Genomic DNA, 19,579 nt, shown 5'->3' on the forward strand with positions numbered 1-19,579 from the left:
ACATTAGGTAAAACAATATTTCTTATCTACATGTCGGTATTCTGTTCGACGATATTCTTGCAGGTAGATATTGTGACACATCCATATTTAAACATCGATATTCTAGTATATTGCAATTTAAACATCGAAATTATGACTTCATACCCTTGCTGTCATATCCCGCTGAAGACTTCTGACATAATTTCCAGAGACTAAAGGCCTAATTTATATGCTGGCAAGGAGGGAACTCCATTGCAATGACGATGGAGTTTCCTCTCCACCAACATAGTGGTCTCTCCACCTGACTTAGATGTGGTCAGACCATAGTAAGGGCCATCAGAGAATTGGCTATATGTCTGTCTGCAATATTAGGATTGATAGAAATATAACTGTATAACATCAAGTGACCCACTACTGATTTATTGATTGATTGTTTAAGATCACTAACCCTGATATTAGCAGAAACACTGTTTTTTTTATATCAAAAGCCTTGTCTTTATGTCTGAAATAAAAATGGTATGTCATTAAAGTATTTCCAACGTAAATGTAACTTTTACAACTAAGGGGCCAATTCTGATCTCGCTTGGAAAGCCCTATGGCCGACTAAGTCCCGTAGAGCTTTCCGAACGACTCATGATCCAGGGCGCCGAGCCACAGAGTATGAAGCACTGCAGAGCTGACGGACTCGGTCGCTTGGAGCCCCATTAAAGTCAATAGGAGCCTGTTGTATGTCACACACATAGGCTTCCATCGTGAAAAATGTATGTCTTGGAAAAGGGAGCCCCCTGTTACATGTTTGCGTTGGTGCCCTCGCAAAGTAAATGCATGGGTGAGTGGAACCCCTGGGTCCCCCGACTGTCCAAGTCATCGGGGCCCCGGGTGAAGGTGGGTTAGGCGCAGACCCCCGAAGACTGCTTCCTGGAGCTTTTTTAAGCCGGAGACTCTGATTCGCATCGGCTGCCCGCAACGTGTATCGTACTTGGCCGGCCGGAAACCGTACGCATTGCACTGTATGCGTCAGAAAGATTTAAGTCGCTGTGCAGGTATCGCTTACGGGTATGAGTCGGTCGTGGTGCGAGGCTTGAAGCACATCATACTTGCACGCTCATCCAGCTGTACGAGTCGCACGGAAATCAGGAGTACGACTCTGACTCGCTACTGACGGATGCCTCTAGGAGCCCTTCCGAACGAGATCAGAATCGGCACCTTGGTCTGAATTGTAAAGAGGAGGGTGCTTGAAAAGAGATCTTTCCCCCTTCCCCTTTTTCGGTAGCCAAAATGTAATGTATTCATTTGGAAGAGCAATTGTGTTCACAAATTATCAATCAGTTCAAGGCACCCGACTCAGTATGGAAAATGTTGGTGAAGTTGTTCCTCTTGGCCCACATCCACTTCAAATCATGACAAGTGGCCTCAATGTAACTTGAAAATGGTGTAGGGGACCTCTGCATGATTGCTGATGTCATTTGTTCCAAGTGAAACTTTGCTTCCTAAAATGAGTCAATGTTTCTATAAGTACAACAAATTTGTTCACTTGGAATGAATGCAAATACAAGGATGGGAGGTCTGCTGTTCTACTCAGGCCTCCACTACTGTGTTCTCAGGCATTTACAGGGGTTTATAAAATTCCTCTTTCCTCATTTTTATTCATGAGGCAGGTGGTTGGCGACCTCCTGTGATGCACCCGACTGTTATTTCAGTCACACTGTAACATTAGCAGGGTGTTTTTGTGAAACACTGTAATCGACTCTCCGTAGAATACCCTGGTCTGATTCAGAAGGGTAAACTTTGACTTCAGGCGTAAATTTATACTTCAGGCCAAGATTGGGCCCTTATGTCTGACTTTTTTACAAATGGTTGCAATTTGTATGCAACTATCCAATTGAACACGTTAACTAAAGAAAACACCTCAAAAAGTCATCTGGCACACCCATCTTTGAAGAATGCCAACTACACATCTTGAGTATTCACAAAGGTAAATCTACACTTTTGTGCAACTTTACTATTTTTCCAGATTCACAAAGGTAAACTGAGACCAAAAGCCTAAATTTACCACTTTTCGGTATCCAAAAAGGTCAACTTAGACCAAACATTTATCTTTCCTAAAAGTAACTTGCATTTGTGAACTTGTAAAGTGGAGTGTGAGGAGTGTCCCCTGCTGTTAGGGCTGTTGACTCTGCAGATCAGTGTGGTACTTGCAAGGGATAGGGTGACTGATCGAGGCTGTCTGGTCACAATACTACACCACACTCTATGTTATTCCACTATGCCACTGTACGACAGCAAACGGTATTCTATTTCACTTTACGCCACTCCACTGTACGCTAATCCATTCTCCGCAACTCCACTCCACCCAACTACGCTCCACGCCAGTCCCCTGTGCTTCACTCAACAGCACAATAATCGACGACTGAACAACAGTCTACATACCTCCAATATACCACACTATACTCCACAATATAGTACTACACTGTACAACAATGCACTCCTGCCAATACGAGTGTACAGCACTCTACTATGATGAAGAGCACTTTAATGACACATTTCTCCAGTCTAGTACACTCTAAGCATCTCCCTGTATGCATCCCCACCCCATTTCATATACTTCAATCTGAGACACTACAACACTGTACTCTGCTACTGCACTCTATGGCACTTCACTGTACTCTACTCTATGCCACTCAACTGTGCTGCAGTCTATCTCACTTCACTCTACCATACTGTACCGCACTCTACTCAGCATTACTCCACTGTACAACACTTTCATCCCCTCCATGACACGCTAATCTACATCACTCTATGATCATTACCGACACACTACTATACTCTACTGTACCACAGGGCACTCCACTCTACAACACCTTACTCCACTGTATACTATTCCACTCCACTCCACGCTACTCTACTATAAAACATGCTACTCCACTCTATGCTATCCCATTCCACTGGCCTTTACTCCTCTTAGTGCATGGCACAGTACACACTCCACTCCACACTGTTCCACTGTAACCCATTGTATTCCACTCAAAGCAAATCCACTGTACAACACTCCACTACATGGTGTGCCAGTATACAACACTGTCCTCCACTCTATGCCCTTACACTACATTGTAAAACCTACCACTCTATGCCCCTACACCCTAGTGTACAACATCCTACTCCACTTTACATTACTTTAAAACACTCAACGACACCCCACTCCACTGTACTATACAGGACACCACTCTAAATTATAACACTTCACTCAACTCTACAATATGCCAATCCACTTTAGTGCATGCCAGGCTACTGTACTATACTACATGCAACTGCACTATATAACAATGTATTCCACTGTAAACTATGCCACTCAACTTTACTCCACTCCTCTTTATGACACTCTAATCTATCTCATTCCACTCTATCCCACTGCACTGTACCAATTAAATGTGCAACCTTATCTGTATTCCTGTAATTTATAGTTTTCGCAACACCTACAAACTATTATACCTCCTGCAGCTCATGCACTGTGCATGTAACTCAGCAGCCCACTATGTTAACCAAAACTTGTAAAATCGTGAGATACAGTTAATGTGCAATGGCTACTGAGCATCGGTGGTTTATGCTTTGGTGGATGTAAGCTCTGTGTCTTATTTGAGAGGAGTTTTTTCGGCACACTGACAGTGCTGTACAACATTCCAGTTTGGGAGCTGCATGTCCACAAGTAGTTACTGGAGGGTTCTCTCAAGACAGATAGAACTGGTTTTAAATGCCAATCACAAGTCTGTGGTGGGGGTGGTTTCAACCAAAAATCTGCATATGCACTTTGGCTACTCTACTGACTTGTGCTTGTTTTATGTAGGATAAATAAATATACTAGGCCTGGGTGGTAAACTCGGCTCCGCTCATGGAATTTGTGGAATTTTGTCAATTCAGCATTCTGTAGAGAACGCGGAATTGCTTAAAATTCCACGATCCACAGCGTAGCAGATTTTTTCCTTGTTCGCGCTTTCAAAATGCATGTTCGCACCTGAGGAAACGACTCATAGGCGACGAGTTTTCCTATCCATTCACGTGCGCCATGAGATTTTTGCGATAGTGAACACAGCATTTTGATGCACCATCGGACATACGTGTTTGCGAACAGTAAACACGCATCGCAAATGGGTGGGACAAGTGAAACAAGATGGCTGCACCAATTGGCGACCACATGGGCAAGTTCGCAAGATAGTTCCCCCCCCGAACACGCAAACAGTGTCCCCAAACAGGAAAACCGCATCGCGAATGGGCAGAACAATGCCGCGTGCTCACATTGATTTTTTCCATCTTCGCGGAACTTGCGTAACGCGACTATGCAAATTCCGCCCAGGCCTAAAATACACCGTAGCTGGTTTATAGTGAGGAGTGAACATTCATATTTATAATAAAAGTCTATTTTTAGGAACTAATTTTAGGTGTATCTGTTGAAGTGCAAGGGCAAACACAGTCACTTAAAGTAAAAACATCCCCCTGCTGAAGAGGGCTGGTCTTGTGATCTATAGCCTCTGCTTGGTTGGGAGGGAGTAAACTGTGAGTGATATGACAACAGAATAATGGTGAAAGAGTATTGATTGGGAACCCCTTTATATGTAGGCATATTTTGTATCATATGTGTTTAGAAAACATGAGGCTGGCAAAACAGTTAAAGCTGCCTTTAGGCTAGACTTAGAAATTGGGAGGCAGGTCCATCTGAGTTGATGGTCCAAAGCCCTGGCTCTCACTGAGCCTGGTCTTGTTTTCAGAGCTTGATGAAGCTGCTGACATCTATTTAGAAGAGGCTTAGACCATGCCGCAGGACTGTTGGCATTGTGTGAGAAATACCTGATGGAGGCCATGCCTTTTAGATAATAAGTCTCCTGGTATTCCACAATTCTGGAGCACTCTGAAGTATCCTTGAGGTGATGCGCAGCACGGTATAAAACATGGTTTAGTAGCAGAGGGGGCTGGTAGCAATGACAGATTTGTGGAGCATAGTGAGATGTCTCCTATGCGTTGCATAAGTAGCTGATATATGAGTTGTGTTTATCAAAGATGATGCTGATGTGCTTACAGGATTGATATTTCTAAGATGAATCATGCCCCAAGTTTTGAGTGTTGATTAGGTCTCTTTGAAGGAAAAGTGGGACCAGACGTACAGTTGTGATGATTTTCGGTTCTTCGCGTGGTGGTGTGGATGTGCACATGTGAGGTACATGAAAGCACCATGTCTACATGAAAGGTAACACTAGAAATGTCATCAGTTGATTGTCTTATTGAGAAATGTTCTCTAATTTATCTTCACAGCTATGGAGAAAGTGGAAGTATGCTGACATTTGGTGCAATTGACCCCTCATATTACCTTGGAAATATCTACTGGGTGCCTGTCTCGAAGGAGCGATACTGGCAGATTAATATGGAAAGGTACTAAAATAAAAGCATGAATGAATGAATGGATGCTGTATCCTGCTGTTAGATACGAATACAAAATAAATCAAACGGCAAAAAAGTAATATTGTAAATTGGGAAATACAAACTGGGGGATCTCGAGAAAATGTAAACTCAGGGCCCTATTCACAGATATACCTTAAGAAAAAATCCCAAACTTAATACTTTTGGTATTCACAGAAGGCATTTAGTAGTCCTAAGTTAAGATTTTGTTTTAAGTTAGGATTTTGTCTTAAGTTAGGATTTTGTCATAAATTAGGATTTTGTCTTAAATTGGGAATTTGTCCTTAATTAGGCTTTTGTCCTAAATTACGATTTTGTCCTAAATTAGGATTTTGTCTTAAATTAGGATTTTGTCCTACGTTAAGATTTTGTCTTAAATTAGGATTTTGTCCTAAATTAGGATATTGTCCTAAATTAGGATTTTGTCTTCAGTTAGGATTTTGTCCTAAATTAGGATTTTGTCTTACATTAGGATGCTGTCCTAAATTAGGATGTTGTCTTAGGTTAGGATTTTTTGTTCTAAGTTAAGATTTTGTCTTAAATTAGGATTTTGTTTTAAATTGAACTTAAACTTAATTTACGTTTGTCCTAAATTTCATTTAAGACGAAATCCTAATTTAAGACAAAAATCCTAATTTAGAACAAAATCCTAATTTAGGACAAAATCCTAATTCAGGACAACATCCTACCTTGAGGCAAAATCCTAACTTAAGACAAAGTTGCCATGAAAACTTTGGAGGAAACTAGTAATATGCTTGGGCCAGCATATAACCAGACTCACACCGCTGCAAGACTGCTAAGGATCACAGATCCCTGGCAGTAGCAGTGGTTCTGTGGCAGTCTGACTGCCTTATTCAGAATAAGCAGGTGGATAGTGCCCATAAGTACGGTGGGCCTATGGACCGCTGTAGTCATACAAAGGCCCAATATATTTTTCTTAAGTAGACCAAATCTTCAATTCAGCGAGGGGTCATTTGTGTAGATCCTGGAAGATTTTCTCAAAGAAACTAAATGTTGAAATAAAAGAATAATGAAAATGAGTGGAAAAAACAGGTATTTGCGACTGCATTCCATTCGGTAACTTCTTGTCACAATGCCCTATTTTCAAAAACAATTTACCGTTATATCCATCAGACACTTATGGACTCAGCGATATATAGGCTTTGTAGGTTACCCAAAAACCTTACAATGCTTTTTCATTGTGTACCGACTATAAAAAGAGTGTAAAATGAGTGTTGTAAGAAAGTCGATTATTAGTTGTGGTGTTTGAGAAACCTTACCACTTAATAAATTCACTATGCTGTATCAGGTTCAGTTAGGTTACTTTAATTTAAACTGTAGCTCTGTCCTGAGTAGCTGCGACACTGAGCAGTCAGCCTTAATTGAAAGGACATCAGAGTAAACAGTTATCAGCACTTAAATGGTAATAAGTAAGAGACACAGCAAAATAAACATCCCACTCCAAATTCATGAAACTAGTTTATATTTTTATCTTTAAACAGACATCAAAAAGACGAACCTCAATTGAAGGGAGCCGTAGTTATGATTTTTTAAAACTGTTTATAAGACACTGTCAAAGTTCATGCTGACTCTCACAATTAGAAACTTTTCTGGTTCTTTTCCTTGTCTATGGATTAGTTGACTGAGTCGTCTGCAACTTCAGTGTGCAGTTTGAAGTAGGTGAATGAGTGAAGTCCAGTGGTCTGGTACAAACCTTTGGTCTTGGCTCGAACTGAAGGCTATCGACAAACCTGCAACACTCTGCAGTGGTAGCAATCTGAAGTCTGTGTCCCGGGGCTTTGACAATGATAGTGTGCTGAGTGGCAGTAGCATATGAACATCTGGTTCTTTTAAAAAAAACATTATCCTTGAGCTCTAGACACAAACGTTGCAATTCCTACAGGAGGTAGAGTCAATTATAGCACCAGCCATGGGTCCTGGAACTTTTAGGCACCTTGGGGGATTAACACTTTATCACCAAGAGCGCACCAGTGGGGTCAAGGGCAATTCCTGTTGGCACAGGTCAGCTGGGCTCTGTCGAGCAGGACTTCTTAAGCGTTGTAGGTGCTAGAACTTTAAGAGGAGGCTAGTCAATGAGCCCTTGGAATCCATTTTCTGGTCATTGGCATACGTGAAAAAAGATTCAGCCCTAGAGATCTCTCTACAAAGTCAACAGCAGGAGAAGAAACCTTTCTCTCTGAAGTTATGTCTTTGGTTCAGCAGATGCAGCATTCTTTTCTGAGGTAGACAGGTACAGCAGGAGCAGCCATTCTTCTGTCCTTTTTAGGTCCAGAAGTGCTCAGAGGAAAGGATCCATGGGTGTCACCTTTACACCTACCTCAAGTTTGTGAATTGGGAGAACTCCCTAACCAATGGGGCCAAAATTCCTAAGGGCAGCCCTAACTATTGTTACATCACTTCCTTGTGGATTGGCATGAAACAATCGCACAATGTGTATCTCTGCCCAAATCCAAAATATCAGAACCCGTCTTCCCTGGGTCTGAGCTATTGCTGCACCCCTGCGGTGTGTCCAGTTTTATTGTCATACTCCACCTGGAAAAATAGTTCTAAAACTGTTTTTCTCTCTCCGGGTATGAAAGCCAATCTATCTACCTTGTCAAAGGAAAGGGAGTGGTGTGGCTCACTGGTTGGAGGCGGCAGACCTGTAAGCAGAGGACGGCCCAGGACCAGGCTTCGATTCCCGACGCGGCAGGGTCGAGGACCAGGGTCAGCGGGCCAATAATTCTCGCCTCGGTGCCTACTCCAGTCAGGGACCACACTCGGCAACTCTGGACATTAGCTTGCCTCATCTTCACAACGGCCCCCCCAGACCGCCGGGGATGCTTGGTCGCACCTTAGAGATACCCATATGGGACCATCTCTCAGGGTGAGCCAGGACGGGTTCCCTAGCGGTCGAAGCGTGGAGATACTCCTCCGGGAGTCGATCCTAGCGCTATATAAACCCGCAATTAAATTAAGGGCAGGCTACAATGTGACTCACATTTGTCAATCAGGGACGGCTGCCATTTTGAAGTTGGGCCATCTCTGGCCATGCTTTCAGGAGGTCACGCCTCCTCTCAATAACATGCCCTTTGTTATCCTTGCCTCAAAGAGCAGGAAGACAGCAGGTGGTCTCAGGTGACAACTGCTATAGTTACTCAGAAATGGCTACTAAAGACTTGAGACAAGAAACGGGTGACTTTCTAAAGTCCCCTCAACATTACCTTAATTCTCACTATGTCAGGTTTAAGGTAAAACATTTATTTGATACCTTGAAAAACTATATTTGATTGCCCTAAATGGAACTTAGTACTTTGTGGTTGGGCTAGTGTAACCATATGTTAGCCAATGGGACAGCCAGTCTTGCTCCAGTGAAAATGACAACAAGACGTTTAAACTGTCAGTGCATGTAAAACACACTAAACATGTCCTGCTTTTTAAAATCTAGCACCTTGTCTTATGGACGTATATGGCTTACCTTAGGGTGACTTATAACTATTAAAAGTAAGGATTGGATTTAACAAAACAGGTATAGTTTAAAAGCTCAACAAGCTGCTTGGGTGATATTACAGACATTGAAATCCACATTGAACTGTTCAAAAGCAGCGTCAGGCCATATAGTTGTGTTGAATCAGTGTGTGGGGCTTGTACTGAGTTCTATAGTACCCTTATAGCTCCTTGTTGAAAATTGTTTAAAAGCTGCCAGACGAATGTGCACTGGCAGGTCTCGAGCCATGTTTTCATTTTATCACTGCAGCGGTGGTACGATAAGTCCTGCATTCAACCTATTTACCATTTTCTTAAAGATTTGCCCAGACATGTTGGCATCCATATATCTCTCAGTTCTAGTCTCACAATGCTGTTCTCCAAATGTTTCTTATAGGCTCCATTCTCCCGCTGGAGATTAATTTCGGTCCAAAGTCATTTACCCAGTGTCTTGTCGGCAGCTGCACGCAGTTTGTGGCAGAGTTTTACAAAGGCCGCAGGTCTGGCAAGTGACCCTTTTGTTATTGAAATCTCCAGTTGAACTTGGGCAGGCGAGGCAGATCAGGGTAGCCGAAAGTTTTTTTTATACAATCTTATCACTAGTTTGCCAAGGAGGATGACCTCAGTGCCTAGCATTATCTCTGATCCATGTGCAGTTTTTCTCTTTAATATGTCGATTAAAAGCAATCACATTTGTTGTTTTGCTATTTACTTCCAGTCCATTCCTGTCTGTGCAAACGCCAGACAATAGAGAAGCCACTGAATGCCTGTTTGTGTGTCACAAGAGGGGTTCTAACACACAGTATACAAACAGCTAACTGTAGATTTTTGGCCCTAGCTTAGCCACCACCTGGGACAACCTACTAAACCCAGATATTTCTGGAATTTAGATACAAGGGGTTGTCCAGTATGGTTTTCATGTGGTGTTCCTACCCACAAGAGCTTGAAAACATCAAATCTTGGCTAAAAACACACATTTTCCTCAACATTTCTGGGAGGGAATATTCTGGCATCTGAAGGAATCCACACATTTCTTACATTTATCATTCCTCCAAGTCTCCCAATTCAAATCATACCTCCTTGTGTGGCTAGGCTTAGTGCTCACGGCAGGATACTACCCAAAATGGCCACTTCAAATTCTCCAGTGAAAAGTAAAACCAACCCATTTTATTTTACAATTTGGGTGGGTGTAGGTTTTTGGCCCTAGCTCAGCCGGCACCTAGTGAAACCAGCCGAAGCAGTCTGGAAACAAGACACCCCTGGAAGTCCACCTTGGCATGACTTGCGTGGCCCGCATCAGGTTTTCCTACCCAGAAGCATTTTGGCTAAAAACAAATATTTTCCCCACATTTCTGTAACTGAAACTTCAGAATGTGCAGGGATTTATAGATTATGCTCCCATCTGGTGTCCCCCCACATCACCCAATACAAAATGTACCTCACTTCTGTGGGTGGGTCTAGCGCCCACATTGGAAACGGGCCCAAAGCACAACTTGGACACCACATTTTTCAATGAAAACCAACCCTCTTTTGCAATCTGGGCAGCTGTGGATTCTGGGAAGTAGTTTAGCCAGTCTTTTCATGTATGGGAGTTTCATCCCTAAACCACATTTCTTTGAAATTGAAGTGTCTTGTTGCCATCTTTCAAAGCTGAAATTTAGTAGGAATACTTTTTAGGACAGTGCCTGCTTGTTATTTCTACAGGCCACAGGAGGCAGATATGGTTAGACGAAGGGGACCCTTGTGAAATAATGCCCACGCTTTATGACACACATGAGTGTATGATCATACAAGAGTGCTGTGTACACAGATAATCAATTTACAGTAACATGTTAAACTTCCCAGTGAAAACCTAGTGAACCAGCAGAGTTTGTCTCTGCATCCAATTAGTAGGGAATGCAGTGTAGGGGAAGGGTTAACATTCTCAAATATGAATTGTAGGATTTAGCCCTGTTCATCAGATCTCTATTTCTACAGAAGATTACATGCTTGAGGTTAGGATATACAACACATCTAGAGATAGTCTAAGGCAGAATGAATTCATTACAAAGTAGTACAACTAGAAAATGATATAACAGGTTCTGCCTGGGCATGTGTTCCTGGATGAGTTGTTGATATATATGATACTGTTTGAAATGTGTATGTACTTGAGATGTTTTATTATTTGACTTTTTTCTCCAATGAGGTGCCCAGATCAGGTGATGGTGCTTCCCTTAACAGGATGAGAAGCTCTAAAGATGTTAGATCTATTTCTCACAATTGAGGATTGTAAGGAATTACTTATATTTGATTCTTGAGAGCTTCCATTGATATTAGTCTCTTCCTTCCAACCTCAGCGTCTCCATGAATGGAAACATTATCGCCTGCGACGGAGGATGTCAAGCTATTGTGGACTCGGGAACAACTATGATTTCTGGTCCCAAATCTGGAATTGCAAATATCCTCAATGTTATTGGAGCAACTCTGGACTCTAATCTGGAGGTAAGTGTCTATAGCTTCCCATTTCTGGTGTGTGATAGTAGAATTAACAGACATTTCAGCTGGAAGCAATTGTTTTCCGTAAGGATGGCCAGGCCCTAAATGCCAACAGTTTAACAATCAATTGGTCAATGAAAAATTATTATTTCGATCAGAAAGCATCACTATAACATTGATTGTTCAATACACTTAAACTGACAGTTACAAACCATATTCCATCTATATATTATTTGTCCTAAATAGCAAAACTAATCTAATGATTTATTGTTCAACTATATTGTTGTGATATAGTCCCTAATGTCCATAATACATGACATTTGTATCAATCAGGCTGCACAGGTATGATAGTTCTCAATCTGTTTGTTACTCTATAATGCGCAACCTTTTGTGACCCCACCGCTTAGAAGTCACAATAAAAAAAAAGATTTCTCCAAATAATCAAGCAATGAAAAGGAGCATACCATTATACACAATTAGTTTCTGAAATACAATCAATATCTCAAAATCCCCAAAATCCCAAAAATATTGAACAGGGAGTCTTGAAGTGTCTTTTTTTCAATATTCTTTATTTGCAATCATATACGATATGCATACATCAGCCCAGCCAACGCGTTTCTTCCAACATGGACTTACTCAGGGTTGTGTATATTAAGCATGAGCGAATTTTGCAGATCTCGCGTTCGCGAATTTTGCGGATTTGCTGATTCGCAAATCCGCAAAATCCGCGAATTCTCGCGAATTTGCGGATTTTTTTTTTTTTTTGTGTTTGCGCGGGTTTCTGCCAGTTCGCGAGGGTTTTGTACAATGTCGCAAATTGCGAACTTACCTGTCGGGTCGCAAGTTTCGCGAACTTGTTGTTTCTACGTGTCCAGCCTGTTTGGGACACTCTTCTTCATCACTGCCACTCTCTGTCACCACTGCCACTCTCTGACTACTCATGCCACCCTCTGGCCCACCCATGCCACCCTCTGTTTCATCACAGCACCCTCTGGTTGTCCAGTCAGTGTACATTATTGTGGCAACAAGCACACCTTCCCTGCCTCAAGTGACCTGAATTAATTTGGGGCTGATTAATGTGTCACAGAATATTTTTTTAGCTGGCACCTGCTTCCTTAGTGCTTCCTGATTAGTGATCTTTTGAACTTGCTAAGTGCTTTCATTGTTGCAAAATTAGTTACAACACCTGCCCTGCCCCAACTGACAATAATGAATTAGGGGCTGAATAATGGATTTGAACCTCCAGCCTGGCTCCTGCTTGTCTCCCTTAGCTGTAATTCAGGACCTTTGTGGCATATATGTAACTATTCTGAGGTTCAGAGCAGGGTCACATAATAGTTGCAACCTGCAACTGAACTCTGGAGGGGCCCCTCAGGAAGCACTACAGAAAATGGCTACTAATGATGAGCCTGAACTTTTGAACCTGGTAAGTAGTTACTTTCAGTTTTGCTAAGAGCGTATTTCTGCAATTTTGCACTTATTCGCACTTATTCGCGGGGCGCGAACTCACGCGAACAGTGCGAGCAGTGCGAGCCAAATCCGCTGCTCGCGGATTTGCGGATTTTGCGGGAGATTCGCGAATCTCGCGGATTGCGAATTTCCCGAAAATCCGCAAAATCCGCGAGCGAAACGGATTTTCCGCCCATGCTTAGTGTATATATGTCAAAAATAGCTGAAACGATCTCCTTTATATTCCGATGTTAACATACGCTGGGATTACCCGTGGCGTCTAGATTATTATAGGTTTAAAGGATAATTGCCTTCAAATCCAATCTGCTGTGTTGTTTGTTCAAGTTCGAATGCTGTCTCAGACTTCTTCCTGGTTTAAAACCTTCATCCTTTCAAAAATCATAGCCATATATCCTGAAATGATCTGCATTGTACAGATAGGTCTGTCTCTAAACCTTCCCTGCTGCTCCCATACCCCTGCTACCAGCACAGTGCAGTTAAAAGCACGTGTTGCTTATTTTTGACCATGTCAGCATAACACAATACAATGCCACACTCACTATGCAGTGCACCTTTGCATTTTACAAAGTGCAGGAAACCTGGAAGATAATAAAGGTAGCTTTACAACACTGTCTTTTTGATTATTCTGATGTATTTTCTTGTTTCTTGACACTTTGCCAGTTTCCTTGGCCTCTGATTTGACATGCCTGATACCTGCAGAAGAGGCAAAGTGTATTTGACAGCAGGAGGGAATTTTTTTTTAAACACCTTAAAGGAATTGTGGTGTCTGTGTATTATATGTTGGTGCACTGTTAATATATACTTATGTTGGAATCTTAATTTGTACTTGGGCAACTATTCCATCTATTACTTGCAACAGAATGTTTGGGCAATGGCTTGGAACACTCCTGCAGTCAGTTGGAGTGACCATCCTGAGTCCTCAATTCATGTATTCCTGTTTCTCCTGTTATCATAATGAAAGACTGAAGATTGAGGGTCCTCTGTGTTACTCTCTACATCTAGAAGATTGCACACTTCAGGAATGTATCCCGTTCTACCAATTAGTGTGAACAATGCACTATGAACAAGAAGGCTCTTCCAGAGCCCCCTCAGTCTCACAAGTATACATCTTATTTTTATTCAAATTGTTCCACAAAGATTTTTGGGTATTGCATTACTCTCATAGTACTCTTAAAGTACCCATTTACCATATTTTCTGGGATAGTACTATAACTGGTACTGCCAGGGTGGCAAAAACCCTAAGTACAACCCTGCCCCTGCTTGAGCACCATCTCTTGCTGTGCATAGTGAGGGGGTTGACCCAGGGCCTCACCTACAACCAGACTCTATTCCCAATCCCCGAGTGACACCACGGCAGAGTTTCTGTGGCTGTGCACAGCTGGGGTGCTGATCTCAGGGCCTGCCCAACCCAGTCATGAGTGCCCAACACATTAGCAACTGGATACCCATGGACACAATAAATAAAAATTCAAGAGGGATGTGGGTATTGACACAAGTACATTCCAACACAAAGCCTAAATGAATAAAAAACAAATTGTGTCTTGTACAGTCCGTCAGTGTTTCGTTTTTTTAATACTTTCATAGACAAACCAGCCGACACGTGTTTCGTCACATGTGGGATAGTTTTCCTGCGACTCATCCAGGCTAAAATGGAGTAGGCGTATTTAGGGTAGTCGCTCCGCCGGTTACAATTCCGACCTGGGTTATAGGGCTTATCCCCTCACCCTTTTGCACCACATCCAAACCATTCCGGCCCTAATTAATAGCGTCCACATTTGGCAGAGCACCCTTTTCAATTCCCTGAACCTAAAAACCCTTCTGTTAATACTACATGAGTGCCCAACACCCAACTGTGCATAAGGGGAGTACTTATAAAAGAGACCCCAATCCAGCTTTCCTAATTGTGACACAATCTGACAGCATGTCAGCACAGAAGATGTAACCAACTTGCTGTCACTGGTACGGATCCTATTTATGTCTAACAGTTTCCCACTGGTACAGATTGATGATTTAGAAACCACTACTTTTCACTCAAGCCAGACAGAGCTCCATGTGTTTTCACCAGTGTGAGACTACTCCCAGGGCCCGATGGAACCACCAGGTCACTATAGCAACTGAATTTGAATCTAGAATTTAAAAGCAAAGAGGCTATCATACTAGAAACCGCCCCTTGTTTCGTGATGGCCAGCGCCTGGGCTCTGCAGGGGTCATTTGCCACACATTTCTTAATTCCATGTTCGATACCAGCAGTGCTATACATTGTTTGAGCGTCTGACTTGCCATTTCTAAACAACTTCAAAATATTAACATTACCTTTCTGTTGCCAGGAGATATCTATGATATTTCCATCTTACTTATGATAACATGTACTCTCTTCTTCTTAAACTTTAGTATAGTGTTGACTGTTACACTATTAGTGATTTACCGGACTTGTATTTCACTTTCAACGGGAAGGCGTTCAACGTGCCTGCCACAGCCTACATCAACCAGGTAGGTGATAGTCATGCTCTTTCCATCCTTTGAATCTCTCAGACCACTCTTCTCTCAGGCAGGCTGGTCCACAGCTCACATAACATGGCTGCTTGAGCTGGAGTTTTCTCTAACTTTACCCCAAATCTATCCAAAGTTGTTACCATCTTTCTCCCCTTCCATTGCTCTTTGGTTAATCCCCTCACACATTCCTGTTCTTTCTCCTGCTTTCTATTTTCTCTTTCTCCTTTTTCACATATCCTTCGATCTCTGGGGTCTCACCTTTCCTCTCTGTTCTGTATAGTAAATCTGTGTTCTGTGTCGTCTTACAACTGTGCTGCGTCTCCTCCATCTCTTTCCATTTTGCCCTTTCCCACTCCTTTGTTCTCTGTTAATTCTCCTATCTCACTCTTCTGTTTTGGTTTTTCCCATGACTTTCTGTGCTGTCCCCTCCAATCTCTGTTTGTGTCTCTCCTTCCTCCTTCTATCTTAATGCTCTATTTTTCCCATATCTATATTCCTCCTCCTTAAGTTTCAGTTTTTCATCTCATCCCTCTATTCTTTCAACTCTTTCTCTCTTTTATGCTCTTCCTATATCTTTTTTGTCTGTTTCCTTCCATATCTCTGTTCTTCCACTATTCTCAGTGGTTCATTACTGAAATTTCACTGTATCTGCACCCTAGTCTCCTATCTCTCTGGTCTGTCTCAATAAATATTCCTGTTTTCTCTGCTATATCTCTCTGTTGACGTCATCCTGTGTTCAATATCATCCTATCTCTGTGTTCATTTAGTTACCATCTCTGCACTGTCATCTTCCATTGCTCTCTGGTTTGCCCCATCCTACATCTTAGTTCTTTCTTCTCTTTTATGTCTTCTGTACCATTGCATATCTCTGTTCTATCTCGACACTCTGTTTTGTCTCCTCTCATAACTGTGCTGTCTCCTGCTATTGTCCTCTGTCCTGTATGTTTTTATCTTTATGGTTTGATCAAGCTTGCTCCAAGGCCCGGCAAAATCTGCATAGGTCGGTTAGGAAGGATAGGGAAAAGGCACTAAGAGAAGAGGCATGGGATAACTTAGAGTTAGCAGCAGCCTCCAAGAATTGTCAACATTTATGGAAAGTGATTAACGCTCCTCATCAGGAGGTTAGTAGGGGATTGGCAAAGTGCTGTAATAGAAAGGCACCGGGTCCTGATGTGGTCCCCATTGATATTATATTTGGGTACCATGACTTATGGATCCCATTACTAACTAATATTTGTAATGAAATTGTAGAATCTAACCCACTGACCTCATGGAGAACTAGTATTATTGTTCCAATATTCAAAAAGGTGACAAAGAAAAGTCCCAAAACTATAGACCAATTTCATTGCTGGATACCACGGCAACACTAATGGGCCGCCTACTTCTAAATAGCCTGGAAGAATGGGCCGACGAAGAAAGTATTCTGATGCAGGACCAATATGGAGTCCAGAGTGGGAGAGGCAACACAGATCAGGGTTGATCTAACCATGATGATTGATAAATATACTAGAGCCAGAACAGGTCAGGGTCTTTCTGGCTTTCATGGATCTCAGCACAGCATTTGACTGGCAGATCCACTCCCAACTCTGGAAAAGAATGGCTGAATTGGGGGTGGAGCCTTCAATCATTAGTTTTATCCGGCAACTCTTTCTGATGCCACTGGGAGAGTAAGATTGGGGAAACAGGGGGAATGCACTCCCCCATTTAAGATCTGAAGGCGTGTCAGACAAGGGTGTGTCCTTGTTCATTCTTATTTTCTTTATATACGAATGGTATCAAAGCCGCACTCTGAGGAGAAACAAGATATGTTCCCATATTTGACTCCCTAACGGTACCTATTCTCGCATATGCTGATGATGTGGTGTTAATTGCATGGACAGGGGTGGTCTACAGCGGTTAACAAATGCCTTTGCATCCTTCATGACATCCTTGGGCTTAAGGGTAAATGAAGACAAGTCTTTTGTAGTAGGGAGGCCTGTGGTAAAGAGAGCATATAAGTTTATGATAGGCGAAAGGGAAACTAGAGGTCGTAGATTCCTTCTCGTACCTAGGGGTTCCTTCGACAACAAACAGAACTGGGAAAATATGGTGAAGAATAGAGCACTGATGATGGGGAGGAGTATGAGAGCTATAATGGGTTTCACAAAAAGGCCGTGTTCAAAACCACTTCATCCTACAAATAAGATCTATCAGGCAAATTCACTTTAATTTGCTACTTAGCTCTCTCTTTCTTTCTCTCTCGCTCTCTCTCTCGCTCTTTCTCTCTCTCGCTTTCTCTCTTTTTCTCTCGCTCTCTCTTTCTTTCCCTCTCACTCTCTTTCTCTCTTGCTCTCTCTCTCTCTTTTTCTCTCGCTCTCTCTCTCTTTCGCTCTCACTCTCTCTTCCCCTTTCTCTCTCTCTCTCTTCCTCTCTCGCTCTCTCTCTCTCTTTCTCTCTCTCTTTTTCTCTCTTGCCCCTCTCACTTTTGCTTTCGCTCTCTCTCTTTTCTCTCTCTTTCTCATCCTCTCTTGCTCTCTCTCTCTCTCTCTCTCTCTTTCGCTCTCTCTCTCTCTCTCTCTTTCTCGTCCTCTCTCGCTCTCTCTCTCTCTCTCTTTCTCTCGCTCTCTCTCTTTTTCTCTCGCTCTCTCTTTCTTTCTCTTTCGCTCTCTTTCTCTATCGCTCTCTCTCTCTTTCCCTCTCTCTTTTTCTCTCGCTCTCTCTCTTTCGCTCTCACTCTCTCTCTTTATCTCTATCTCTTCCCCTTTCTCTTTCTCTCTCTCTTCCTCTCTCGCTCTCTCTCTCTTTCTCTTTCTCTCTTTTCTCATTCTCACTTTTGCTCTCGCTCTCTTTCTTTCTCTCTCTCTTTCTCTTCCTCTCTCGCTCTCTCTCTCTTTCTCTCTCTCTCTTTCTCTCTTTTCTCTCTCTTTCTCTTTCTCTCTCGCTCTCTCTCTCTCTCTCTTCCACAGTCTGAACCAAACGAGCATTAGAGAGACAATTTTGCAGTTTTTTGGGACAATGGTCGCTATATCTTGGCAATATTTTGTACAGAGCACCCTGCTTGAATCAATGTGAAATTGCCCACTTAAGGAGCTCTAAACAAATGCTTGACCCCACTCTAACCCATTCATGAAAAGACACAGTGCATGTGGATGGAAAAGTACATTTCATTTTATATCCTGCAGGGCAGCAACACACATGACAAGGAGTAAATCAGTTGTACATAATCAATTGATCGAATCATGAAGTCGATCTTACTAATAGATTATGTTATTTCTGTCCTTCGATAGAACACCTGCACCGCCAAATTCATATTGTCCCCTTCCAACCTGCCGGATACCTGGATCCTTGGAGATGTCTTCATGAGAGGGTACTACACCGTCTTCGACAGAGCTAACAACAATGTTGGCTTTGCAACCGCCGCCTGAATATAGCACCTTGGCACGCCCTGAGACTATGGAGTAGGCAACATTGTAATTTTAAAAAGTGTGACTGTGTATACTCAATATGGTCTCAAGTGAATAAACAGTCATTCTGAAGCATAAGTTCCTTCTTCAGTTGTTGTGTCTGTCGAAAGATGGTGGTTGAACTTAACCCAGAAATGCAGAAAGATGCAGCAATGAAACCCCAGTCTCTACAGTGCTTAAGATGCCCACAATATGACATGTTTGATCATCATCAGGTCAGGCCAGCATCATGTCGCAACTGCCTGCAGTATGACAAACATGCACAGAGGTTTACATGGATTTGCTGCAGACATCCACTGTATGACTACAGATGTCGACAGTATGACTACAGATTACTACAGACATTCACAGTATGATTACAGATGTCAGAAGTATGACTACAGATTACTACAGACATTCACAGTATGATTACAGATGTCAGAAGTATGACTACAGATTACTACAGACATTCACAGTATGACTACAGATGTCAACAGTATCACTACAGATGTTGACAGTATGAATTCAGATTTATAAAGACGGTCACAGTATGACTAAAGATGTCGACAGTAGGACTACAGATGACTGCAGATGTCCAGAGTATCACTACAGATTTCTACAAATGTCCAATTTATGATTACAGATGTCCACAGTATGACTAAAGATGAGTACAGACATCCACAGTCTGACAACAGACATCCACAGCATTACTACAGATGTCCAGAGTATGACTACAGATGTCCATAGTATGACTTCATATTTCTACAGCTGTTTACAGTATGTCCCTACAGATGTCCAGAGTATGGCTA

General features: G+C 42.3%; 1 protein-coding gene across 1 annotated transcript in view; it reads left to right on the forward strand.

The window, feature by feature from the left end:
• Window positions 1-18,857, forward strand: part of LOC147662674 (pepsin A-like) — a 49,059-nt gene extending 30,202 nt beyond the window's left edge. Inside the window, exons 6-9 of the mRNA XM_086950994.1 lie at window positions 5,281-5,397; window positions 11,247-11,391; window positions 15,247-15,345; window positions 18,615-18,857. Coding sequence (XP_086807120.1) covers window positions 5,281-5,397; window positions 11,247-11,391; window positions 15,247-15,345; window positions 18,615-18,752 — 499 coding nt within the window. The 3' untranslated portion in view covers window positions 18,753-18,857. The remainder of the gene's footprint in view (window positions 1-5,280; window positions 5,398-11,246; window positions 11,392-15,246; window positions 15,346-18,614) is intronic.
• Window positions 18,858-19,579: the final 722 nt, after the last annotated feature.

Source organism: Lissotriton vulgaris, unplaced genomic scaffold, assembly GCF_964263255.1.
Source record: "Lissotriton vulgaris unplaced genomic scaffold, aLisVul1.2 SCAFFOLD_275, whole genome shotgun sequence".
NCBI lineage: Eukaryota > Metazoa > Chordata > Amphibia > Caudata > Salamandridae > Lissotriton > Lissotriton vulgaris.